Source organism: Accipiter gentilis, chromosome 25 (genome assembly GCF_929443795.1).
Source record: "Accipiter gentilis chromosome 25, bAccGen1.1, whole genome shotgun sequence".
NCBI lineage: Eukaryota > Metazoa > Chordata > Aves > Accipitriformes > Accipitridae > Astur > Astur gentilis.
The window spans coordinates 20776962-20799433 of record NC_064904.1 but is presented as its reverse complement, the minus strand read 5'-3'; the positions used below and the strand labels follow the sequence as shown (position 1 = coordinate 20799433).

At 40.9% G+C, this 22472-nt stretch overlaps 1 protein-coding gene across 2 annotated transcripts; it reads right to left on the bottom strand.

Moving 5' to 3' along the window:
* Positions 1-20: 20 nt before the first annotated feature.
* On the bottom strand, positions 21-22011 carry POLE2 (DNA polymerase epsilon 2, accessory subunit). Of its 2 annotated transcripts, XM_049829039.1 has the most exons (19): positions 21886-22011; positions 19145-19245; positions 16730-16805; positions 15215-15292; positions 13898-13991; positions 11786-11860; positions 10503-10586; positions 9874-9930; positions 9417-9465; positions 8353-8425; positions 7594-7766; positions 5439-5528; positions 5181-5235; positions 3916-3975; positions 3741-3818; positions 3219-3327; positions 1256-1432; positions 1068-1135; positions 21-249 (listed from the first exon to the last, which is right to left on the bottom strand). In XM_049829039.1, the coding sequence occupies exons 1-19, from the start codon at positions 21951-21953 to the stop codon at positions 231-233; spliced, it is 1584 nt and encodes a 527-aa protein (XP_049684996.1). In that variant the 5' UTR covers positions 21954-22011; the 3' UTR covers positions 21-230. The 2 variants fall into 2 exon arrangements, with proteins under 2 accessions (XP_049684996.1, XP_049684995.1); XM_049829038.1 differs by lacking the exon at positions 21-249 and having other exon boundaries at positions 739-1189; positions 1230-1432.
* Positions 22012-22472: the final 461 nt, after the last annotated feature.

Below are 22472 nucleotides of genomic sequence, written 5' to 3'. Positions count from 1 at the left end.
CAGTTGCCTTCCTTTATTATGCTTTGCCATTTATCTTCACTGTGACTATAAATTTTATCTAAACTAACACCAGTATCTTCCTGTAAGAGTTTGTGTACAAAACACACTATGTTTGTCTTTGACATTTATTATAAACAGTCTGTAATACATCATAAAAATCACTCCATCTCAAATGAGCGCTACAGTTCGCTTTACAGAGGCTCGCTCCCTTTTTGCAGTCTCGCAGAAATTCAGAGACCCTGAAGCTTGCTGAAAATACCAAACAAAAACAGTATTTAGTTTTTTTTAAAAAGATAGTTCACAATACTATTATATTTCTTGATCTACGAAAGATCTGATAATGTTTTAAACTATTTGAAGACCGAAAGCATCTCATGGTATGATATTTTCTATATTCAAGTAAAGATTACATGGGTTGATCTATTATCAATTCCCTTGGGAGGGTGGGGGCTGTTATACACTCCCATTTGAGAAAAACACAGCTTCTGCAACAAGGCATGAAACTGAATCAGACAAGGTAAGTATCCACTTTTGCCATTGGGCTACCCCATCATTATTTCAAACAGGCGAATTTTCATCTCAGTTGTAAGACCTTTGATACTTTTTAATACTTTTTGGTGTTGCAGCTGGCCTTTTTTCCAGTCATTGGAAGACCACAGTTGGAATGAATAAGTACAGATTTTAAATACATGAAATCAAAGTATGAAAGTGGCTTCTGGGCTTGATGATGATCACAAAATGAACAAAGAATTGTTCCTAAGTGTAATTAACCTATGTAACAAGCATGAATGAATCTGTTTCCCAACTGGGTCTCAGTTACTGAGGATCATATCTGTCCTGTAACTTTTGGATCATGCTTCTCATCATTGTTATTTTCACTGTAATTTCTAAATTTATTATTTTAGTTCTAGGCATTTCTTACACTGCCCAAGTATGAAGCGTAAGTCTACGTTAAACTGCTAGAACATTCACTCTGTTTATATAATTGATCTGTGTTCCTCCTGATAATCAGAAAGTCAGCAAATAAAAAGATAGTTTCTTTTAAATGAGAAAGTGAATATATTTACCTGTCTTCAACTGTCTTGTTGGAGGGGTAGAATACCTTGAACGAAAATCCACTTCTAGGAAATGAACCCTGTAAAGAAAAATGTATACACCACACTTGTGTAAGCAAAATACCGTACTAATAGTAAGAGACACACTTGAATGTGACTGCACCCCCTTCTTATTTTGGTAAAGCATAAGGAAATCTTACAGGATTTATGCAAAGACAGTCAGTGTTGGTGACGGTGAATGGGTCGTATTTATCTGCAATGATGAGCATATCTGGCAGAGGATATACCCTCAGGGAGTAGTCATAGGCCCAGTACACTGGGCTAACATACAGCGGAAGTGGCGTCAGATGTCCTTGTGATAATATAGTCTTTACAAACTGCAAGATAAACATAAATAGTTTGAACCATTGTCTACAAGTCAAATTCATTCCTACCAATGCTATCGCCCTGTTAATAAAGAAGCTTTGAATATGGACATGTTTTTTGTGTATCTCACTCCCTCTGATTACTAACGATGTCTAGAATAAAGCAGCAACTCCCCTACAAGTCAGCTGCTGTTCTGTTTGTTGTGTTTTCTTTTTAATACACAAAGTCCTTTCTAAAGCATATCAGCCAATATTTGAAGATGTCAAAACTATTTCATCCATCAGACTCTCCAATAGAGAGAATCTGCTTACCCGTTCCTCCAACCCAGGAAGTATAAACGCTACCATAACTTTCATTTTGTGGGTTTTTGGGTTTTTTCCTCATGGCTTCCCTCACAGTACCGGTTAACGACAAGACCCACACTTAAACACAGTCTCTTCCCTGAACTGAGAAAATAATTTGATTCTCAAATGATTTCAATTCCTTTGGCTGTTCTGGGAGTTGCCCTGCTCCAGACACCAGCTGCCCCCTGAAATTCCCTTTTTCATCTGGCAAATTCCAGCCAGGATATTTTGGTTCCTGAAACTCTCTCCTCAAGCCCCTTGAAAGCTTTTATTATCTCTAATCAATCATGTAGCTGCCATTAGGCTCCATTTTTCCCAAAGGGCCAAAATCACTACAGCAGCTTGGTGAAAGGGTCTGTTGTTGAAAGAAAATGATGTACCAAGCATAGGCCCAGTTATTCCACTAATACTGTACAAGGCCTAAAGTCACTATTAATTCAATCTAATGTTAGTAGCAAAATCTCCCTGTCTCATTCATCTTTTTACACTGATGGCTGAATTGAAAAACTAATCTCGGGCAGAAAAGCCAGAGAAAAACTGAAGTAGGCAAAAGCAACCCAATACACTTATCTGCAGAAAGCGTTGCAATACATAATTCTACATTTCTTTCATGATTCCTTCCTTTCCAAGCATGAGAAAGCCCTGTATGAGTACAGGGAAGTGATGGCTTGCAACATACATATGTATGCAAATGTGCACACCAAAAACAAGGTGCATCAGCGTCCGCAATAGCTTCCCTGTGTTCACAAAGAAACTGAGCACTGTCATGATGGAACAAAGGAAAAAGGAGCTAAAATAAGTTTCTGAATCAAACAAACAAACAAAACCCTATAAAATAAATAGAAACAGTCTCCATCCATCACTGCAATGAGCCAGTACTGCCTGGATCATTCTCATTCAATTATATCAGTAAGTCCCATCAACTCCTGCTGTGCATTCATTAACTAGAATCATAACTCAGAGTGCTGTGGCAATGTATCAAAAGCAGGATTAAGACGTCAAAGTGAGAAGGCAGAAGAAGCAGATGACCTTTTGGAAAAGTGACATGCTGCTTTACTGCAAATGTCACTGGTTAATTGATCACATCTTAAAAAAAAAAGTAATTTGTATTAAACTTTGCCTTTAGGAATCAATGTTTCTTAGTACGACATTCATTGCTGGTGCACATACACCAAGAGTCAGCTGCTATGAAGTTCTGCGTTCAAGGGCACCTGCAGTGGGACAGTCAGGATGACTCAATGCCATCAATCAGTATCACCGTTTCAGTTATCTTACTGTCAAGATGGAAATGAAGGTAATAATACTAAACATGTAGATCCTTCTTACAATCCCTCTTGGTTACTCTTGCAAGACGTTGTGAGAATGCGGATCAGAGCGCCCTAAATGCAGACCTGCTGATTAAAAAAGAAGTCAAGGAGATCTTAGCAAGAAGTGCTGAACACAACTCACTCACATGGTTGGGAATGTCCATGTTGCTGCTAGGGAAGCGGACACAGTTTCTGCACATTTTGTTTACCAAATCTTCACGAAAGATAATTATTTCTTGGGTGCAATATTGAATCCTAAATGGAAAACATTAATAAAATTAAATAAATTGAGATGAAACTAAAAGGTAGGGAGTTGCATTATAAAGTTGACCTCCCTCTAATACAGCAAAATGAAAAAGCACATTCCAATTAAAATAATACTTTCCCATCTTCCCTTCATTCTCTCCAGATTCAGAAAAAACATGATGCTTTTGATACTCCCTATCAAACTTTTAGCACTACTTCCTTTCATCACTAATTTATTAATGTATTAATGTATTTAAAGCTAGTTACAATTAATGCAAGTGAGGAATTCTAATAATTTGAAAAATTTAAGACAAATTTTTTCAAAATTTGTAATTTTTGAAAATTACATCTGCACATAAATTAGTCATTCAGAAAAAAAAAAAAACAAACCCATGAAAAATGGCAGTAAGTTACAGTGTTACCTGCAAGGATTTGTGGTGAAAACTGAAAATGGCACCAGCTGTCTGAATTCCTGAGTAATATTTTCAGCCAGGGGAGGCCTAAAATAAATAGCAACAGATGTATTAACCCAGACTCTTACCTTCTTTAACTATTTAATTCAAAATTCCAAAATTTGAGAAAGGAAAGCAAACTGACCTCGGTAAAATAGAACCGGGACCAGGGTCTTCAGGGCCAGGAACAAACACAAATCGACTACTGTAAAAAGTTCAACGTATCACTTTTAAACAAAATGATCCTTGAAGTTTCTAAACATCGGTTACATACAGCCATTACTCCACAGATGCATGCAAATAACCTGTTCTGGGGCCAAGATGACAGCTCTTTATGACCTTAAGAACCACATAAATCACAGCTAAGGTGTAAGATACATATTCATTCCTCACTAAAGTGGAGGAAACCTTAAAAGCTGTTCACCGTGCAAGGGGGACTGACTGTGGGAAGGGAGACAGACCAGGTGTGCAGCCTGGCTCAGGACCCAGTGGTAATGGGCTCCAGGATCCAATAAAGGGACCCCAGACAATCCAGCAGCAGCACACCAAGAAAGCCCCACTGGGACACAGGATCAGTACAGGAGATACGCTTGCTTACATCTCCCACAGAGCTCAAGAGCCGCAGGCTGTGGCCATTCCTGCTTTTGGGGCCCATTCTAGAAACAAGGTCTACTTAGGTGCTACTGTTACAAATTCAAAGATCAGAAGCCAGAAAGAATAAGCCTGGCTGCCTGGCCATTTTACTTTTCTTTGTATATTCAAATCTATGTAGAAGAGATTTAGTTCTCCAGGCCTGGAATGGGGCTCCTGCAGAGCAGGGACACAGAAGGGATAAATAAAAGATTTTTTTGCAGGATTGCATTGCTTTGGTTAGTTCTCAAAACTAGTGGCCGTGGAGAACTGTGTATGCAAGAATGGAAAAGATAGAAATGAGATGCCTCCATGTAGGCAGCAGTCAGTGTTTCAGATTACTTTTGCCAGGGCTGGTACAGAAGGCCTGTAGGTGCTCGTACCAGCATCAAAACTTCAACGTCAGTTTATAAAGCAGCACTGCTTGGGCAGAACCCTGCTGATTTCAAGGGAATTGCGGGAGAAAAGGGCTCACCCAAATAGCACTTTCGGGGAATCACAGGCCATCTTTAATCCATGTGAAAAACGTTCCAGGGAGAGGCAGTTTCACCTTTGCTCCCTCAATAGCAGCTTCCACGATCAAGCTATTTTAGATAAAATCAAAACCTTACACTGCTCCCAAAACAAACTTACAGGCCTGTTACAAGACCAGCTTGCTATCTGATCACAGCTGGCTCACAATAATGAGAAAACATGGTATCTGTTAGCTTCTTAAAGTAATTAAAGCAAAGGTTTCACAAAATAAACAAATGTCCCTTTTCATAGCACTTTGCTGGGTACCTTTTATGAATGCTGGGATATTCACATATAATATCTGCAAGAGCCTTCAAAGAACCTAGAGTCACGAAAAAAAAAATCCATGATACAACACCTGGTTAGACAATAAACACACATTATATGAATCACCCCTATAGTTCAATACATTAAAAAAATGCGTCACTTAGAAAATAAGGGTTTCTTTCCTGCTCTCGTAATTTGTTTTGCCATCATCATTTTAATTTAATGTACATGTCTGACTGTATACAAAAACTTCCCTACCTTTCAGTGACTGAATTTGATTTTTTCCATATGGTGCAGATGAAAAGTTTCCACAAAAGAAAAAGCAGGTTGGAGGTGCAGAGGAATAACCTGGGAAAAGAGAGTTATCTGTGAGTATATCCATTCACTTCAGTATCTTTCAGCATTCAGTCCCCCCTCCATTCCATGAAAGTCAGAAACCAAAACAGCACTTCAAGCTCTGCTGCTATTAATACACCTGAACTATTTTCTTGATACAGGCTTTTGTTAACTTACAAAGGATGATGGCAATGTACACACGTCACTTCAAGGAAGCCCTCTGTTATTTACAGGCCCAGTTCCAACACCACTGTTCATGTGTATCCAACTAACTACTGCCCCAGTCATATAATTACACAAAGTACAATTATAATAAATAATAAAATTTTAAAATGCACTCTTTCCTTAAAGAGAAAAATAGTGAGTAGGTACCAATGGATTACTATAAACCTTCATGCATTATTCCAATTCCAAGGGCTCTACCAACATTTAATTTGCTCTTTGGCATTATAAAGCAACAGTAACAGGAATTGCCTGAGCATTTTAAGAATCTGATGAATCCTCACAATATCACTAATCACACAGAAACACATGCTTTATAGCAAAGAGTGAAAAAAGAAACCTGATTCCCATCCCTAAAATAAAAATAAAAACATCTACTCAGGCATTCCTCTCACGTTCCAGGTTACTCTCTATTTCCCTAACATGCAGTACCAGACTTGGATTTACTCCACTATTTTTCAATCCAGTTGGTAAATAGGACAGAATTGTTTATACCAGAGAAATGGCTCATCGATGTTTTTTCCTTCCTACTCCACTCAGCTATTATTTTTAGTTTATAATTATGAAGCTTATTACTTGCCTATTAAAAAAAGTCTCAAAATAGTAAATGCAATGTATATATCTTTGCCAGTTGAGTTCAGTATATTAAACTCACTGACCAAAGTCCTTTTATTACTTCAGCATATGCAGTCTTAGGTCAAGTTCAGTTTGCTTCAGGATCTTGCCAACTTTGATCAAGATAGGGAACTGGTTTCGTAGCTTCTGGATGAGTGTGGCAATTTGCGTCTAATTTTCTTTAGGTGAGTAGCAGTTTCCCACCCTTAATTTTATGTTGCTTATTTTTAAAGCAGCCACCTTCTCACACTTCCATTCTACCCAAGACAGACAGGACAAGCTGTTCCAAAACTGCTCTGGAATACAAAGAAGCAATTCACAGATCTCGCAGATGCTTGCTATCCAAATGTTGTCAACATTACTAATGTAATGACGCGTGGAAGAAACAGTTCATATTTTAAGAGTAACTGACATTTTTTCATTGGTAGAACCAGAAAGCATTTGAGGGACTGCTGATCTCCAGTGAAGTAAGAAGTTTTATTTAAACTAAGCCTAGGAAGAACTTTCACAAGCAAGGGAAACATTCTTGTCACAGCACATAAAATGGCTACTGTCCAAACAGTGTTAGTACTAAGTGATTTATGAAAAGTGTCAGCTTGCAAAAATATAATACAATCCAATTTTAAAAACTGTTAGAGAAAGATCCAAAATAAATATAATAGCAACCATGAAATGCAAATGGCTATCACCAAAATTAGAGTGAGACTTCACTGGCTTTGGTCTGGGTTTCAGTGAGATCCCACCAAAAAATGCAACAGTTGGGCTTATTCTAGCTTTCTCAAAATGGAAGTTCATCAAAAACACACAATACAGTAATAACAGAACTCTTGAAAATTGTTACCTGACGTTTTCACTTAAAAGTATACTTTTGAAAAAAAGGCACACAACCCACTGTCTTGCTGTCAGCTGTACACTGTCTAGCTTCCTCTGACCGTCAGGGATGCTCACATGAGCAACCACATGATGAAGAGTTCACAAAGCTAAACCAGGATAAAACTAATTCTCCAACAAAGGCAATTAGCCTTCTGCTGAGGTATTCCCTGAATTAGCTCACCATGGGGTCAGAATTCCCAGCCCATATCAAGCTGGGGACACAGCCACAGCTGGGAACCAAGGACCAGCTAGGCATCAGACTGCCTTGCTGCACTCGTCAGCTCCATCCATCAAGGCTGCTAAGGGCTAACGAAAATGGTAAAAATTCTCTAAAACAAGGCTCAGAGTTAAAGCAGTTCTCACCTACCCGAAAACATCGTGTGAAGCTTTTCCAGAACTTCCGCTTGGTCCAGCCATACATCAGAAAGGAATACAAACATGGCATCTTCATTTTCATCCTCCAGCTCCTTTAGTTTTGCAGAAGCCTTTACTGAAGCTGAAGAAGGCCCTCCAAAGAAGTTTACATTCCCATAGAAGGCTCTACATCATTAAAATATTCAAGTTAGTTCTGTTTTTTCCCAAAATCATTAGTAGTTTTGATTATGACTCACTTAAAACATTTTAATTATTATTATTATGATAGGTACCTCAGATGGGATCAATAATAATTTAGTACTTCATGGAGAAACCAAGGAAGAGAAATGGCAGCCACCTAGACATAAAGCAGGGGTGCTGCCTTGCCATAACCTAGCAGATCATCTCAGAGTAATATTTATCCTGGGTTCTTTCCCACATCCATTCTTTGAGCAACAAGGAATTTCTTACTCCCATGTAATAGTTAATCTAGTTTTGCAATTGAGGAGGGCTTAGATCCCAATTGCTGTTAATATGCAGAACCCAATGGCCTTTGGAAAGGTTTTTCTGCTAACACTACAGGCTTTAGTACTGGTCCAAGTAGACCAGCAAGTCCCAGAATTGCTTCCTTAAAATTGTATTTATTTTGAAGCATTTGTGGAGGAGGAAAAATAGCATACTTTAATGTCACAGAAGTTCTAAAATAACAATGCGCTTACTTAGAAACCTCTAACAAAATATGGAGTGAGGCTGCCGAAAGTCAGTTTTATACCTAGTGGTAGCAGAAGGCTCAGTAGGCGGAAATCCAAAAGCATTCACATGAAAAATTTCATCTTCATACCAACCTAAGAGATTTTTGAACAACAAAATAACCTTTAGTTTTTCTAACAACATCACGTCCTAGACATTAGTCAGATGGTTGGCAGCTGTGCTGCACAGCTAGTTCCAGCCTCCATCAATCCCTCTCTTGTGATAGCACCAGTCCCTGTGCTGTTTAGTGGTGAACCAGACCAGGGAACTATCTGGCTGAAAAACAGGCTGAGCAAGAAACCAACTCTTTTTTTACCCCAGACACTTCTTTGAATGGATTTGCTGCACAGCCACATAAAAACTTTCTCAACCCAACCAAGTAAGAATGTAGGGGAACAGGAATCATTTTTGCTGGCCCTGCCTCAGAAAAGTCTCCATCAAATTGCACCTGTTCTCGAGAACTGTCCCACCTGTTAGAGGAAGTATTAGGGTCTTAGCCTATCATTTGTGCTCCTAACTTCTGTTTATTTCATAAATTTTAAACATAAAACACATTATTAGAAAAGAGACTGGGATTATGTATTGCAGACTAATACTCTACAAACAGCAATGTCCATTATTTTGCTAAAACAAGGCTCCAAAACTGCAAGCCCTTACATCATCTTAATAAGAACACTCATTAAAGCCTCTGAAGGACCAAAGCTTTGCCAACAGAAAGCCACATTTTCAGATTGTTAAATCATACTGTTTGGTTATTCTAGTCTGTCTTCCTAGTCTAGTCATATCTCCTTCAAGCATGTTGGAGCCAGGCTAACTAAGGCCAATCCTCAAAGCTGCTACAGATGCTCACATGCCACCAACTTCACTTAAAACCACAAATTTCGCAGAGCTCTGTTCTCTGCCTCTAGAGCCCATGAGGTAACAGGAAAGGCTTATGGCAAAAAATCTCAGTCACAAACTCATCATGTGGCCAAGCCTCATCAACATGAGACTTGCCTGTTCAGCCACATCTGGCAGACATGTAACTGCAGCAACAGCCATTAACAGAATAACTTATTACAAGCTAAGAAAAAGAGTTTGCTTTACCTTCTGCCAAAACAAAGCATGATTCAGTATATAAACCACTGTGGAACTGGTGCAAAAAGGTTAAGAAATATATTTTTCTTAGATCAGGACTTTTAAACTAGTTCTTTAGCCAAAGTTTGCTTTCTAACTGGTGTAATACATTTGGACACTACTGAAAGTTCATAGGCTGCCTTCAGAGCCAGGCAATCACCTGGCAGTGTGAGCAGGTAAGTTCATAAACAGCCCGCAAACAGGAATACGCTCTGCTTCCACCAGGATGAATACTAACCTTGTCCTAACAGTCTCTGTGAAAGGGCACTGAGCTGCAGCAACCAAGTAATTTGAAAAGAAGGAAAAAGACAAAGCTGCAATTCTCAATACGTAATTTTTAATGGCCAGCATTGCTATATTATTCAATTTAAAATCCTCCAGTTCTATAGGAAATTTCCTTAACTCTTACATCACAGAAAAAGGATATAGCTTTACTAAGGTCTAGCTGGATGACTCCTGTAGGGTCTTCTAGGAAAAACTTCCCCTAAAAAATAGGATTAATTAATAAAGCAAAATATACCCAAACACACAAACACTTCAATCAGAAGCATCTATTAGTCAGCATTTAGAAATAATTTAGCAAGTTTTAATATTGTAAACTTAGAACACACTGGCAGAATGGAAAACAATGTAGTTTATATTAAGTGTATCTTAGCATCTTCCCTTTGAGCTGCTTCAGTTTAGATTGCTGGCGCACCCCTCCCCTACAATCACAGTCCAATGCAATGGCAAGTCCAAACACAGTCATTGGAAGCTCCAGCATTTCAAGAAGGGGCATGCCTACAAAATGGAACTGGTTCTGGTTGCTGACATAAAGCATTACAAAATTCTGCAGCAAGAAGACAAAGACATTTTCCCTCACACACTAGCACTGACTGCTTGTGGAAAAGTCTCTTTGTAGGGAATGGATCTTGCACCACTGACATTGATGGGAGTTCTGCCACTGATTTATATGACAAGATAAAGTGGTGAGATATTTAAGTTTTCTCATTTTCTAATATATTATAACACTGAATGAATGTTGACCTAGATGCTACACAATAAAAAGCAACCTACCTCCTTAAGCTGAGTTATCATCCCAAGCACAATCACTTCTCCCACTTTAGCTGTATTGCCCAACAGAGTTTCTATTGTTCTAAGCTGGAAGCAAAGGCAAAGAATCAAATAAGAATTAAATCAAACTCTCCATGCACCTATTCTTAAGCAAGCAAGACAAAGCACCACATGGCACAATTTTTTACATAAATACCCAAATGAGATATGAGAGAATACAGGCTCATTAGAAAAAACAGGGACACATTTCTGAATGTCAAATGTAGCACAGTTTAGGAAAAGATTTCCAATAATGGCTGCTAGCATAAAGAACTGCTTAGCAAGTAAACATTTATTGTAATTATTTTGCTTACAACTGGATTACAACTGAAAAGAGCAAGTGACAATTTCTGCTCTTGCCCAAGAATGTAAATTGTAGTAATTAGATCCTCAGCAGGATCCAATCTGAACCACAGGGCCAGCCTGCACCCATACAGTAACACTAATTACTTTTATGGAAGAACCTTAAATGGATGACAGAGAACGCTCCAGAGTAATACAGGTGACATTGTGTACCATGCTGTCTGCGATTTCTGGACAAACTTTTTTTGGTCTGTCAAGCTGCAGTTAAGAGAGACAATCCTCCTACGACACCAGCATAAGCAATGCATTTGCCACTGCTGACAGGGAGGATAGGAAGCAGTCAAGGGAGAAAGATGCCTATAAAGCCTGGATGGAGATGCAGGCTCGACTCAGCTACGGTCAGTTGCTTTTTTCTACATGATGGCATGCTCTGAACAGAGAGAAGCAGGGAAGTTGAGCAAAGCAAAAGCTGTTATTTGGTACCCAGTGACACCCACATACACGGTCATCTTTTTTAAAAACTATATAATATAGCGAGAGCACTTAATATGAGAAAGCTGAGACAGGAACAGAACAGACTAAAGTTATGACCTTACTCAATTGCATGTTTGCGAATTTAGTGCTTATGAAAGAAAGAAGCAGGGAAGATGTCCCCAAGCAGAGGGAAGCAAAGTGTAATAAGCTGAACAGCTAATGCCCTTCCACCTCAGGAAGCCACGTTTCTCTTGCACTTCATAGCTGCTTTTCAGTGGTTTGGTCATCATGCTGATCTAAGCCAAATAACTGCATTTCTGACACAGAGGCTAAAAATGATCAAAAATAACTCATTTCCATTGATTACCCATATTGGACGTAAAACTAAGATGTCACTGGAGAACTACTACCGCATTAAAGTGTAACACAAGCGCAGTTCCCTTTGGAAGAAAAAAAAAAGATTTTTTTACCTGGAATTTGCTCCTACCGTCATCAGGATGAGCAACAACTGCTGAAGGAGTAAACAACTCATGTCTATGAGTCCTCTGCAGAAACCAAAATTGAAGTAATCCAGTTTAAAAATAAATGAGCACTGTCAAAAAGCCACTTCATTACAACCACTGTACAAAATACTTTTTAAAGTTCTCTTATTCTATTTTATTTAGCAACATTTAATTTGTTGAGCATAATCAGTTCTTTTGACAAGAATTTGATTCTAAGAAACAGATGATCAATAATACTGGACAATAAAACTAAGTCCAAAAAAGTAACATCAAAGCATCTGTAATGCTTCTAAAAGAAGTTATTGCTGACTAGCTGGAAGGAAGGGGTGAGAGAGCAAGGGAAAGTAAACTGTATTAAATGCTACTATGTGGAAAAAGAGCAGGTTTCTCTTCAAAGCAGGGCCTCTTAAAAGTAAGCTTGCTTTTTTTTTTTTTTTTAATAACAGGAGCAAGCTACAATAACACATAAAATGCAGAGAGCATGACAAGAATGCATTTTAGAAATTTTCACTTCTTTCACTGTTTTTCATGAAGTCTGAAAGCCTCCCCTTAGAACAAACCCATTGCTACAAGCCCATGTAACACACACAGTAATTCCTATCAGCAGCCCTCACCCACTTAGTGACCTGAACCTTCACTTTTCTGGAGGTCAGAAAGGAATACATACAACAACCAAACGCAAAACCTGTACAACAGAGAGTCTATGTGAAACCATCAGGCAAAGAGGTGCAATAGCACAATACATTCTAGAGAAAAGAGGCTTCAGGATATATACCCTATGGAAACCTCCAGCTGCTGTTTGCAGAAACCAACTGTTTTGTGTGAGTGTGCCAATTCCAGCAGGTTTCACTGATCCTGATCACTGTTTGTATGAACTAAAGCTTCTTCAGTTAACGGTTAACTGGTCTTCCAGGCCAGAGATTCTGAAATTGCAGCACACATACTCTTAAGTGGCAGCAAATTGCCTGGTAGACAGAGTTGTTGCTGCTCTGGGGTGTCTGACCCTGTGCATGCAACTACCACACAATCCAAATTACGAGCAGTTCACGCAGTTCAGACGTGTGCCTCCCTGCTGCCTACAGGGCAGCACGAACAAAAAGCTGTGCTCACTGTCTGCCTGTGTCCAGGCACTTTGCTCACACTTCGAGGCAGGGCTGCGCACAGGCAGTTAGGTCTGCGCAGTACTTGCCAGCTCTGAGCAGGATCTGTGCTGCGGATCAGCCCACTGCAGTTAGTGCAGACACCTGAAAAACAACTGCCAAGTCATCTGATCAGCACCTCACTCCCCATCCCATCACTGCTCCCACTGGGCTGCACAACAGAGGCAGGGCAGAGTGCAGCAGTGAGTAAGCAGGCAGGTGACATGGGGTTGGATCCCAGCTTGTGGGGTGAGTGGAAGAAAAGAGAGAACAGGGTTGTGACCCTGTTCTGAGGGATAATCAGACAGCAAGTGCTGAGGGGCTGACTCTTTCTGGCTGTGTGCACAGCCTGGTCCAGAGCCACTACCTACAGCTGCTGTCAGTACCTGCAGTTACTGTCACAGTGGTGCAGAGCAAGTCATGTTGGGGAATCCTGTTCTGAAGTTGCTCACAACACAAGACAAGATGCATGTGCCACCAAGAGATGACAAAGGTTGGCTGACTCTCACTGGACATTTTTTAAACTGGACGATGAAAAAATGAACTAAACCAGAAGCGAACTTCTATGCTTCAAGGGGACCCTGAATGAGAGCTTCCCAGGGCTTCAGGTTTGCACTATCTCAACAAGCACTACATACGATGACGTGCTAATCAAACGTAGCACAGAGCCAGACTACAGGAGGGAGAAGAGCACGACACATGTAAAAATACACAATCCCCTCTTATGACATGATGCTAAAATGCAAAAAAACATGAATCCATCATGCTGTATGGTGACAGTTAGAAGACTCATAAACCTTAGTACAGACCCTGTTCTTACTCAGATTTAAACTGTGGCTCACAAAAGCACCTCAACACAAAGCACTGTTGTACATGTAAAAATATAAAAAACAGCATTTTGTTTGTGTATTTTGTTAAACAAAGCAATACTTTTTCTGACCTGTTGTAAGATGGAGTAGCGTTCACGAAACAACTCTGCTTTATCTCTGGCCGTTCCAAATAAATTTGGTACAGGAAAGTTGGTCATTGATAGTCTGCAAGAAGTTTAACACAACCAAGATTAAAAAAGGTACACTCCACACACAAAAATGACTTATTGATCTAAAAGTTGTAGGGTGTTGCAAAAGCTATAACACTACTCCCTAATTTATTTACTCAATGAGGAAGATTTCTGCTAGGGATCCTGTGTTTCTGTATTTTGAAGGCTACATCAATTTAACTTCCCTCTAACTCACAGGCCTTGAGATTTATCTTTCCACCTGAACAGGACTCTGCAGAAATCAGATTTTAAAAAAGCAGTTATGTCTTTTAAGTGGCCACAAACAAAACTATTTTCTTCCTCTTGGTTAGCAGATTGTCTTCATGGAGTTCTCTGCTTCCCATAGCCTGGAAAGCTAGAAAGTGGCACTGGAATAAAACTATTACTGCAAACACACAGATTGCTTTTGCTGGACTGGCTGAATCATGGACCACGGCTAGAATGTGAATTGCAAATTGCATGAAGGGCGCTGCAACCCCTCACAATGAACACCACTACCCATTCCTCAGCTAACATCACTTCAAGCTTTTTAAAAACACAGCTTCTTTTTGGCTCATCAGTCTGAGCTGCTTGCTATTAAAGGTAAATTCTTTAGCTAGCAAAATATTTACAACCAATTCTTCCAATTCCTTTCTCCAACCTCCAGAATCACCAGTTGCTCCTAATTTTTCTTTCTTAGCTTTCCTAGCTCTCCTTAGAAATCCCCCAGGTCTTCAGGGAGTTGCAAGCTACAGTCTAAGAAATAAATACAGGTGACAGACCACATTTATTTTAAAAACATTAAACAGCCAAATGTGGAAAGAAAAAAACCAAACTACATTTAGTGATGTATGCCCTTAGCCTTACTGTCTCTTTTATTCATTAGATGGCATAAACGTGTTTGGACATTTTACTATCTGATAAACAACGAAGTTTCAGAGCCAGTACCATGATAGGCAGCACAGAGTACACTGCCGCAGGAGATACAGGTCGCCATTTCAGCTTCATCCTGCTGGACTAGGAAAAACCCAATGGCACATTTATTTACGAGCCAGCATTTATCACAGTCTGACTAGCTCTTTAGAGACTAAGAAACCAAATTGTCTCACTTTCTCACTCAGGCTTGAGATGAGCAGACTCAAGAGGGAAAGATTAGAAAACAGACTTTTAACCATAAAGAAATAGAGGCTTTTTTCCTAAAACAAGAAATAGTTGAAACTTAAAATATGCAAGACTTACGGTAGAAACTTCTTCCTTTCTGAATTATAAATATAACGTGGAATATCAAAGGCTCCAATAATGTTAAAAACATTTTCTCTGAAATAAGAATACATTTACAACATTATCTGAAGTGGATGAAGCAAACAGTAACAAAACATGTTGAATAAAATTACATTTGTTTTGTTCACTGTCACCCTGTGTTATCACCATTTCTCCCGCATCACTCTACTTATTGGATAGTACTACATCTTCTAATTCAAAAAAGGAAACTCTTCAGAAGTGCATTTAGAAATGAGAGAGGGATACATCGCCTTCCCTTACCATCCTTTGCTATCTTTTTTGACAACAGAACAGCCTTGGCCTGGTTAATGTGAATAGGTTTAAACAATGGACATGCACAACTCTTTAGACCATTAATCGAGTTGATCCCATTATATTCACTGGTTCGGCTCTCTTCTCTGATACCTCTCATTTCCCTCGTACTGTAAGTGGATCAAATTCATCAGAGTGGATAAAATTATCCCATGAACCTTCAATAAGGCTTACAAGCACAGGACAACCATCATTGCCTATCAGACACTGATGTCTTAGGCTCCAGAGTGCATTTATTACAAAACTTTGCCTTCAAGCTTTCTGCACCATAATTCAAGAGAGTTGTACTGGCTGGCCCTGTGATCTGTAGAGCTTTTCCCTTCACACTCTGCACTGAGAATCTGTGCATACAGATTTCTCTTCACTTCTGGAGTGAAGACAACAAGTATATAAAGTGACACAAAGAAAAGTCACACTCAAACCATCTGCATCATAAAGGTTCCAACAACAAGGAGAAAAGTAAAAAATAAATTTGCTTCATATTGAGAAACTGTGGGATCACAGTATCTAATTGACATGCCTAGCAAACCATTTCTTTTCATGCTTTGCATTACAATGTCAATACACAACAGAAACACTAAAGGAAACACATTCATCACAATCACAAATAAAAGTTCTCAGAAACTCAAGTAATTGCACTCCACTTTGTTATCAAAGAGTGAAAATCAATCACGGTTTCCAAAAAGCAGCCCTGCTATACAAAAACAGCAGAAACAAGCACCATGGAGGAAAACTTTTCTAAGTGCTTTCAGAAAAGAAGTATCTTATGAAAGGCACAAAAATAACCTTAGATAATTTTGATCTAGAGAAAAGGAAATAAAGACACGAACAGAAATAACAAGTTCTGTCTGCATTGTAACTGTTGGTTTATTTTATTGGTTAATATTCAACCTGCATCACATGTAACACATAACCATAGCATTTTAATTCCAGAATGTCAGCATTATATTTAGAATCCCCTGGAGGCCTATCCATGAGAACAAATTTTCTAAGAAGGAACATTACTAACCTTCAAAGACAGTACCAGAAAGACAAACACACAAAGCAATTACTCCATGTGTAGCACTGCAGAAAATGCCTGACATTTACTTTCCCAAGAAGAAATAAGGGAATGCATACAAACTCCCATAAACCTCAAATAAAATAATAATGTTACCGTACATAGTTTCATCTGATGCCTGGCTACATTCTTGGACAGCTGCTTCCACTGTGGATTGTTCGATCATATTAGATGACACTGAAAAGAAAATTTCAAAGGATTAAAACTGCAGCCTATGGAAAGTAGTAAGAAAGTAAGTAAGTAGGTCTCAAATATTTTACAAAAAATGGTTCAGTCTTCTCAGAGGAATATATCACGCAAATAAGCATATTTTCAGTAAGCTAATGACACACACTGTTTTCTTTTTACAAATGGATCACTTAATATTCTTACCAGAAGGATACATCTCTAGCGAAAAAATAACCCACACACATACTTTGCCCACCATTAATTCACTAAACATGGAGAACAAGACAATTATAGTTTATGCAAAGCTGCCAAATATACTACAAATGCGCTAGATCTGAGCTTTCACATTCTGGAGGTTAATTTTGTTCCAGAACATTATCACACAGATTGCTGTCATAAATAAGTATTCAAACAGTTTAACACAATTTTGGAGATAGGCACATTGTTGTCTTCATGGATTTAAACTGATAACTGAAATTTAAAAATATTTCTAAACGCTAATGTTTTGCTGAATTTGAAGGGAAGACCAATCAATGTAGATTCACAAAAGGCCTTGGTCAGCATTGCCAAGCCTAACTGCTGGGCTCCTGGAACAGAAACCAGTACATGAAAACCTGCCCTTGAGTTCCCTAATCAGGAAATGGGACTTAAAATCACAATTCCTGTAAGACAGTGATGAATAGCAGAGCAAAAGGGGCACTAAGGGAGCTAGCAGAAATCACAAGAGAGACCAGCATGTCTATTGCATCTCTACCCCTAACCTCAAACAACTCACAGGCATTAGCTGGACAATATGGGAATTCATAGCACAAGATCACGCCCTGGACAAAGACCAGTGTTGGTGAGGGTACTGACTACACTGGCCCTAGAGCTTCCTGTACAGACTCAAATTTGTTCAAAAATGTGGATGCATTAATTTCTATCAGCAGGCTTTATGCTAGATCAGGGCCTGTTCTTCAAACTGCTTTTACTCCCTGTTTGATCAGCTATGATATGTTATTCCATGACTAGTGTAAGAATATAGTCGTAACTTCTGTAGTCTGTGCTCTAGCAAAACTATAGAACAAGCAGGTGCCCACTCTTCATTTAATTATGATTAAATAGGATAGGCTGGGAAGGTTTCCTGAACTCACCTAAGGCCTAGTATTTATTTTAGATTACATTTATATGGATTTGAATCTCCTCAGCCAAAAAGTGGAAGTGAGCCCAAGTTTCCTAGTTCTCATGAGCTCTGATCAGTAAACACACATATATGTCAGGCATCAGTGCCACCTCTGTCAGTCACGTTCTTTAACTAAAGGTGCTACAACTCCTATGTTTCGTGCTGTCAGACTGTGTGAGGTATATTTTGAGCTACTACCCCATGCTTTTCTTGGCACTCAGGAGCAGAGATACTGGATCTGTGTACCTCAGGACATACTGTCCCAATTAAGCAGGAAGCAGTCCCCAGACAAAATACTCCTGCCAAGATGATGCATTTTTAGGCATGCTCAGAACCAAATGGGTCATGAGAACTTTACCGGCAAAAGCTCAGCTCTTTGAGTGTCTCATGTTTTTATGGGATTTTCCAGGAGTTTTCTGGATTGCACTTTTGGACTTAGTCATTTATAGAATTTGACATACTTTCACGTGCCAAGCTGGTAGAGCTTCTCCAGTGCTACAGTGCCCCAGCTGTTATCAGCACCTTCTGCCCAGCGTTACTATCATGAGATCAGGTTGGCATAACAGAACATCACCATCTGCCTTGCTGCTTCAAAGAACATCCAGGTGACGGTTAACTCCATCCACAGTTGGTTTAAGTTAATATGCTGGACCATTATACTGGTGCACTGGCATCTCCCATTCCACTTGGATGCGAGGGCAGTGATCTCTGAACGAAGGAATGCAACTGTTTCCTTCTTGCACTCACCACTAGGCTCCTCAGATTATAGCTGTCAACAACCCTAACCCTTTTCTGGACCTGGTCTACTGAATAACAAATGAATTAATTTCTCATTATTTCTTTGGTTTATTTCAATATTTAAAATTACAGTTTCAGATGCAAAGATGTCCATACAAACTCTGCTAGGTGCTTTTAGTAACTGGCATTGAAAAATTTCACTACTCTTGGAAAAGTCAGGAGGTACCAGGCTGCCAACTTTTTAAATGGCAAAATTATACTATCTTTTGCTGACATTACAAACTTCAGTATTTAAAAAACCAAAATGTCAACAAATACATTTATCTTGAACAACGCAGTAGACTAGAATGACACCTTAGTGTATACGCTGCCAGTAATTCTTTGTCAAAATAACATTATAAGCACAAAATAAACTTAGCAAGCTTGAGAAAATAAATTGTTTACTTACAAGGCTGTTTTTCGACGGCATCAATGACATTTTCAATTACATCGTCAAGTTCTACTTCATTGATGGACTGAAGAGCTTCAGTAAGATACTTTAGAGCATCCCTAATACCAATGAAGAAAGTCAACTCAAAAAGCAATTAATATTGAATACAGTTTACACAAACTATGCCAATTTTGGCAGATGTGAACATAATCACTAAACGGCTTGTGATTAAAAAAGTAGAAATAATTAGTACTGCATAATACTTCGCTAGTTTAAGTCAAAGTAAAAAAAATCATCAGGATTGAAAACATTGAGGATAAGAAGGAGGTACAGAGAACCTCATCTTCATACAATCATAGAAAGACTTATGTCAGAAGGGACCTCTAAGGTCTCCTGGTCCAGCTTTCTGCTCTAATAGCACAGGCCAGTCACATGGCTCACAGGGCTGTTCAGTCAAATTCTGAACATCTCCAAGAATGGAGATCTCATAACCTCTCTCAGCCCTGTCCTGGTGCTTACCTACTCTCCTTGTGAACAACTTTTTCATAGGAATATAGAAAAGTCCACATTAGAAGAGACCTCTGGAGACCATCTGGTCCAAGTGTCTACTGAAAGCAGGGACTTAGATGATGCCATCAAGGGCCCCATTGAGCCAAGTCTTGAGTATTTCCAGCGAGGGAGATTCCACCGCTTCTCTAGTCAACCTACTCCAAAGTTAAATTGTTCTTACAGTGAAGATTTTATTTTAAGTTTGTGCCCGTTGCCTCTTGCCCTGTCACTGTACATCCTTGAGAAGAAAGTACCTCTGTCTTCTCTATAACCACCTTTTAGGAAGACTGGGATTAGATCCTCTTGAGTCTTCCCTTCTTGAGGCTCAATAAAACCGACTCCTTCACATTTTTTCCACATCAAGTTCTCCAAGCCTCCAATCATAGAATCATACAATAGTTTGGGTTGGAAGGGACCTTTAAAGGTCATCTCGTCCAACCCCCCTGCCATAAGCAGGGACATCTTCAACTAGACCAGGTTGCTCAGAGCCCCGTCCAACCTGACCTTGAATATTTCCAGGGATGGAGCATCGACCACCTCTCTGGGCAACCTGTGCCAGTGTTTCATCACTCTCAACGTAAAAAATTTCTTCCTTATAGCTAGTCTGAGTCTACCCTCTTTTAGTTTAAAACCATTACCTCTTGTTCTATCGCTACAGGCCCTACTAAAAAGTCTGTCCCAATCTTTCTCACAAGCCCCCTTTAAGTACTGAAATGCTGCAATAAGATCTCCCCAGAGCCTTCTCTTCTCCAGGCCGAACAACCCCAACTCTCTCAGCCTGTCCTCACAGGAGAAGTGTTCCATCCCTATGACCATTTTTCTGGCCCTCCTCTGGACCTGCTCCAACAGGTCCATGTCTTTCCTGTACTCAGGACCTCAGAGCTGGATCGTCTTGGTGGTCCTCCAATACAGTCTCTCCATTTTTTCAATGTCTCTCTTGAACCGAAGGGACTAAAACTGGACAAGCAGGGTTTCTTCTGTTGCAATCTGTGCTTGCTACCTCTCACCCCTTCTCTGTGCACTGGCTCCTTCTCGCTAAGTCCCCATTAGGCAGCTGGACCATCTTTACCCTCTTTTCTGCAGGCTGAGCAAACCCAGCCCTTCCTGCTTCCCTTACATCCCATGAGCTCCAGCCCAGGACCACCCTAACAGCCCCCTGCAGGACCTGCTCCAGTTTATCAGTATCTCTGAGACTGGAATTATTTTAATTCTAAATAACATGAGAATTAGAAATACACTTCTTCCCTCATCCTTAGACTACAGTCTCACAGTTAAAGATAACAATTTTCTTATTAATGTCATCTGTCAGCCAATCAAAACTGGCATTTTGGTTAACTGCCTGACCTTCAAAATGTCTCAGTTCATTTAACTGTGAGAGTCGGGAGCTCTGAACTTGGACTCCTCACTAAAGAAATTGCCAGGACACTGTCCAAAATAATCACATCCCATCCACGCCAGAAACAAAATGGAACTAATATTAATGCACGATCTTGAAGGGAAAAATACGAGCAACGGAGCCCCAGGCACTGTTCTAAATCATGACACCTTGCGCTGCAAGCAGAAATCACTTTTCCTTGACCTTGCAATCTCTAACTAATACACCTTATTAGGTACCTTTCAAAATACCGTTTCTTCCTCTAGTAAGAGATGCTGAACACAGAACTGGCAAGTGCAACTCGGGAAAGAGATCCCAGAGTCGTCAGGGACAGCAGCAGACAAAAAAAAAAACCCAACAAAACATCCAGCACTAGCATCCAGCATCAGGGAGGGTACCAAGGGGAGGCCAAGGGCAGCTTTTGGTGCTACCTAAACCCACAGTGGGCACTGCAGTGGGTCGGGTCACAGGTGGAGAGGGATGGAAGAGGCCCACAGCAGCAGGACAAGCAAAACAACAGGGCTTTGGAGGAGAGACTCTGAAGGCCTCGGTGCCGGGGCGAGGAAGAGGAGGGAAAGGCATCACCGCATCCCCGAGGAGGCAATGGCGGGGCGCGGACCTGTCCCTGACCAAATCCCCACAACGCGAGACCCTAGGGCGAGCCCCGAAAGCGGGAGCTGGCCGTGAGGGAGGTATGAGGCCCCCCCACGGGCGGAGCGTGTCCGGACCGGGGGCCGCTGCCGGGCCCAGCCGGGTCCCCGGGCCGACCAGCCTGACCCGGGCGAGCCTGCCCCGGGTCGGTCTGATCGGCCGTGCCCCCCCCGCCACTACTCACGCCCGCAGCAGGAGCCCGCGAAGCCGGAACGCCGAGCCCAAACGGCGCCGGAGCCGCTCCGGCTCCATGACGGGCTGTTGGCGCCAAACGGCGCCGCGCCGCCCCCCACCGCCCAGGTCCGGCCCCGGGGCGGGCGGAGGCTCCGGGACGGCCCCCCCCCCTTCTCCCACACCCCGCGCCCCTCCGGGCTCCGCTTGCAGAACCGTGGGGCTGAGTGACCCCCCCGCGGGAGGGCGGGCCGGCTGCCGATCCCCCCGGTGGCCTTGCTGTGTGCCCGCGGGAGGCATCCCCGGGCGGTGTCGGTGCCTCCCGTTTTCCGACGTTCTGGGAGAAGGGATGGCTGCCGCCTCGGCCACCCCGGGAACGGCACCCTTTTGTGCCGTGCTGCCCACCAGAGTGAAGGCACAGTTGTTCTTTAGCGAATTTCACAACCAAAAATCAAGGTGACACTAAGGACACCAAACACGCTTGCTGCAGGTGACACAAGTTACCCGTGGGCAATTTTACCCACGGTATTATTTTGTTGCCTTACAGGTGATGTAGCTCACAATACTTCTGCCCCCCGTCTTTCCTTTTAGGCTCTGGCG

Excerpts from the sequence above, each read along its gene's own strand:
- POLE2 (XM_049829038.1), bottom strand. The coding sequence starts at position 21,953 with ATGGAGCCGGAGCGGCTCCGGCGCCGTTTGGGCTCGGCGTTCCGGCTT. Across the intron at positions 16,806-19,144 it reads TGCCGTCGAAAAACAGCCTT|TGTCATCTAATATGATCGAA; the intron begins GTAAGTAAACAA and ends TTTTCTTTTCAG. Across the intron at positions 8,426-9,416 it reads ATGCTTTGTTTTGGCAGAAG|GTTGGTATGAAGATGAAATT; the intron begins GTAAAGCAAACT and ends AAAATCTCTTAG.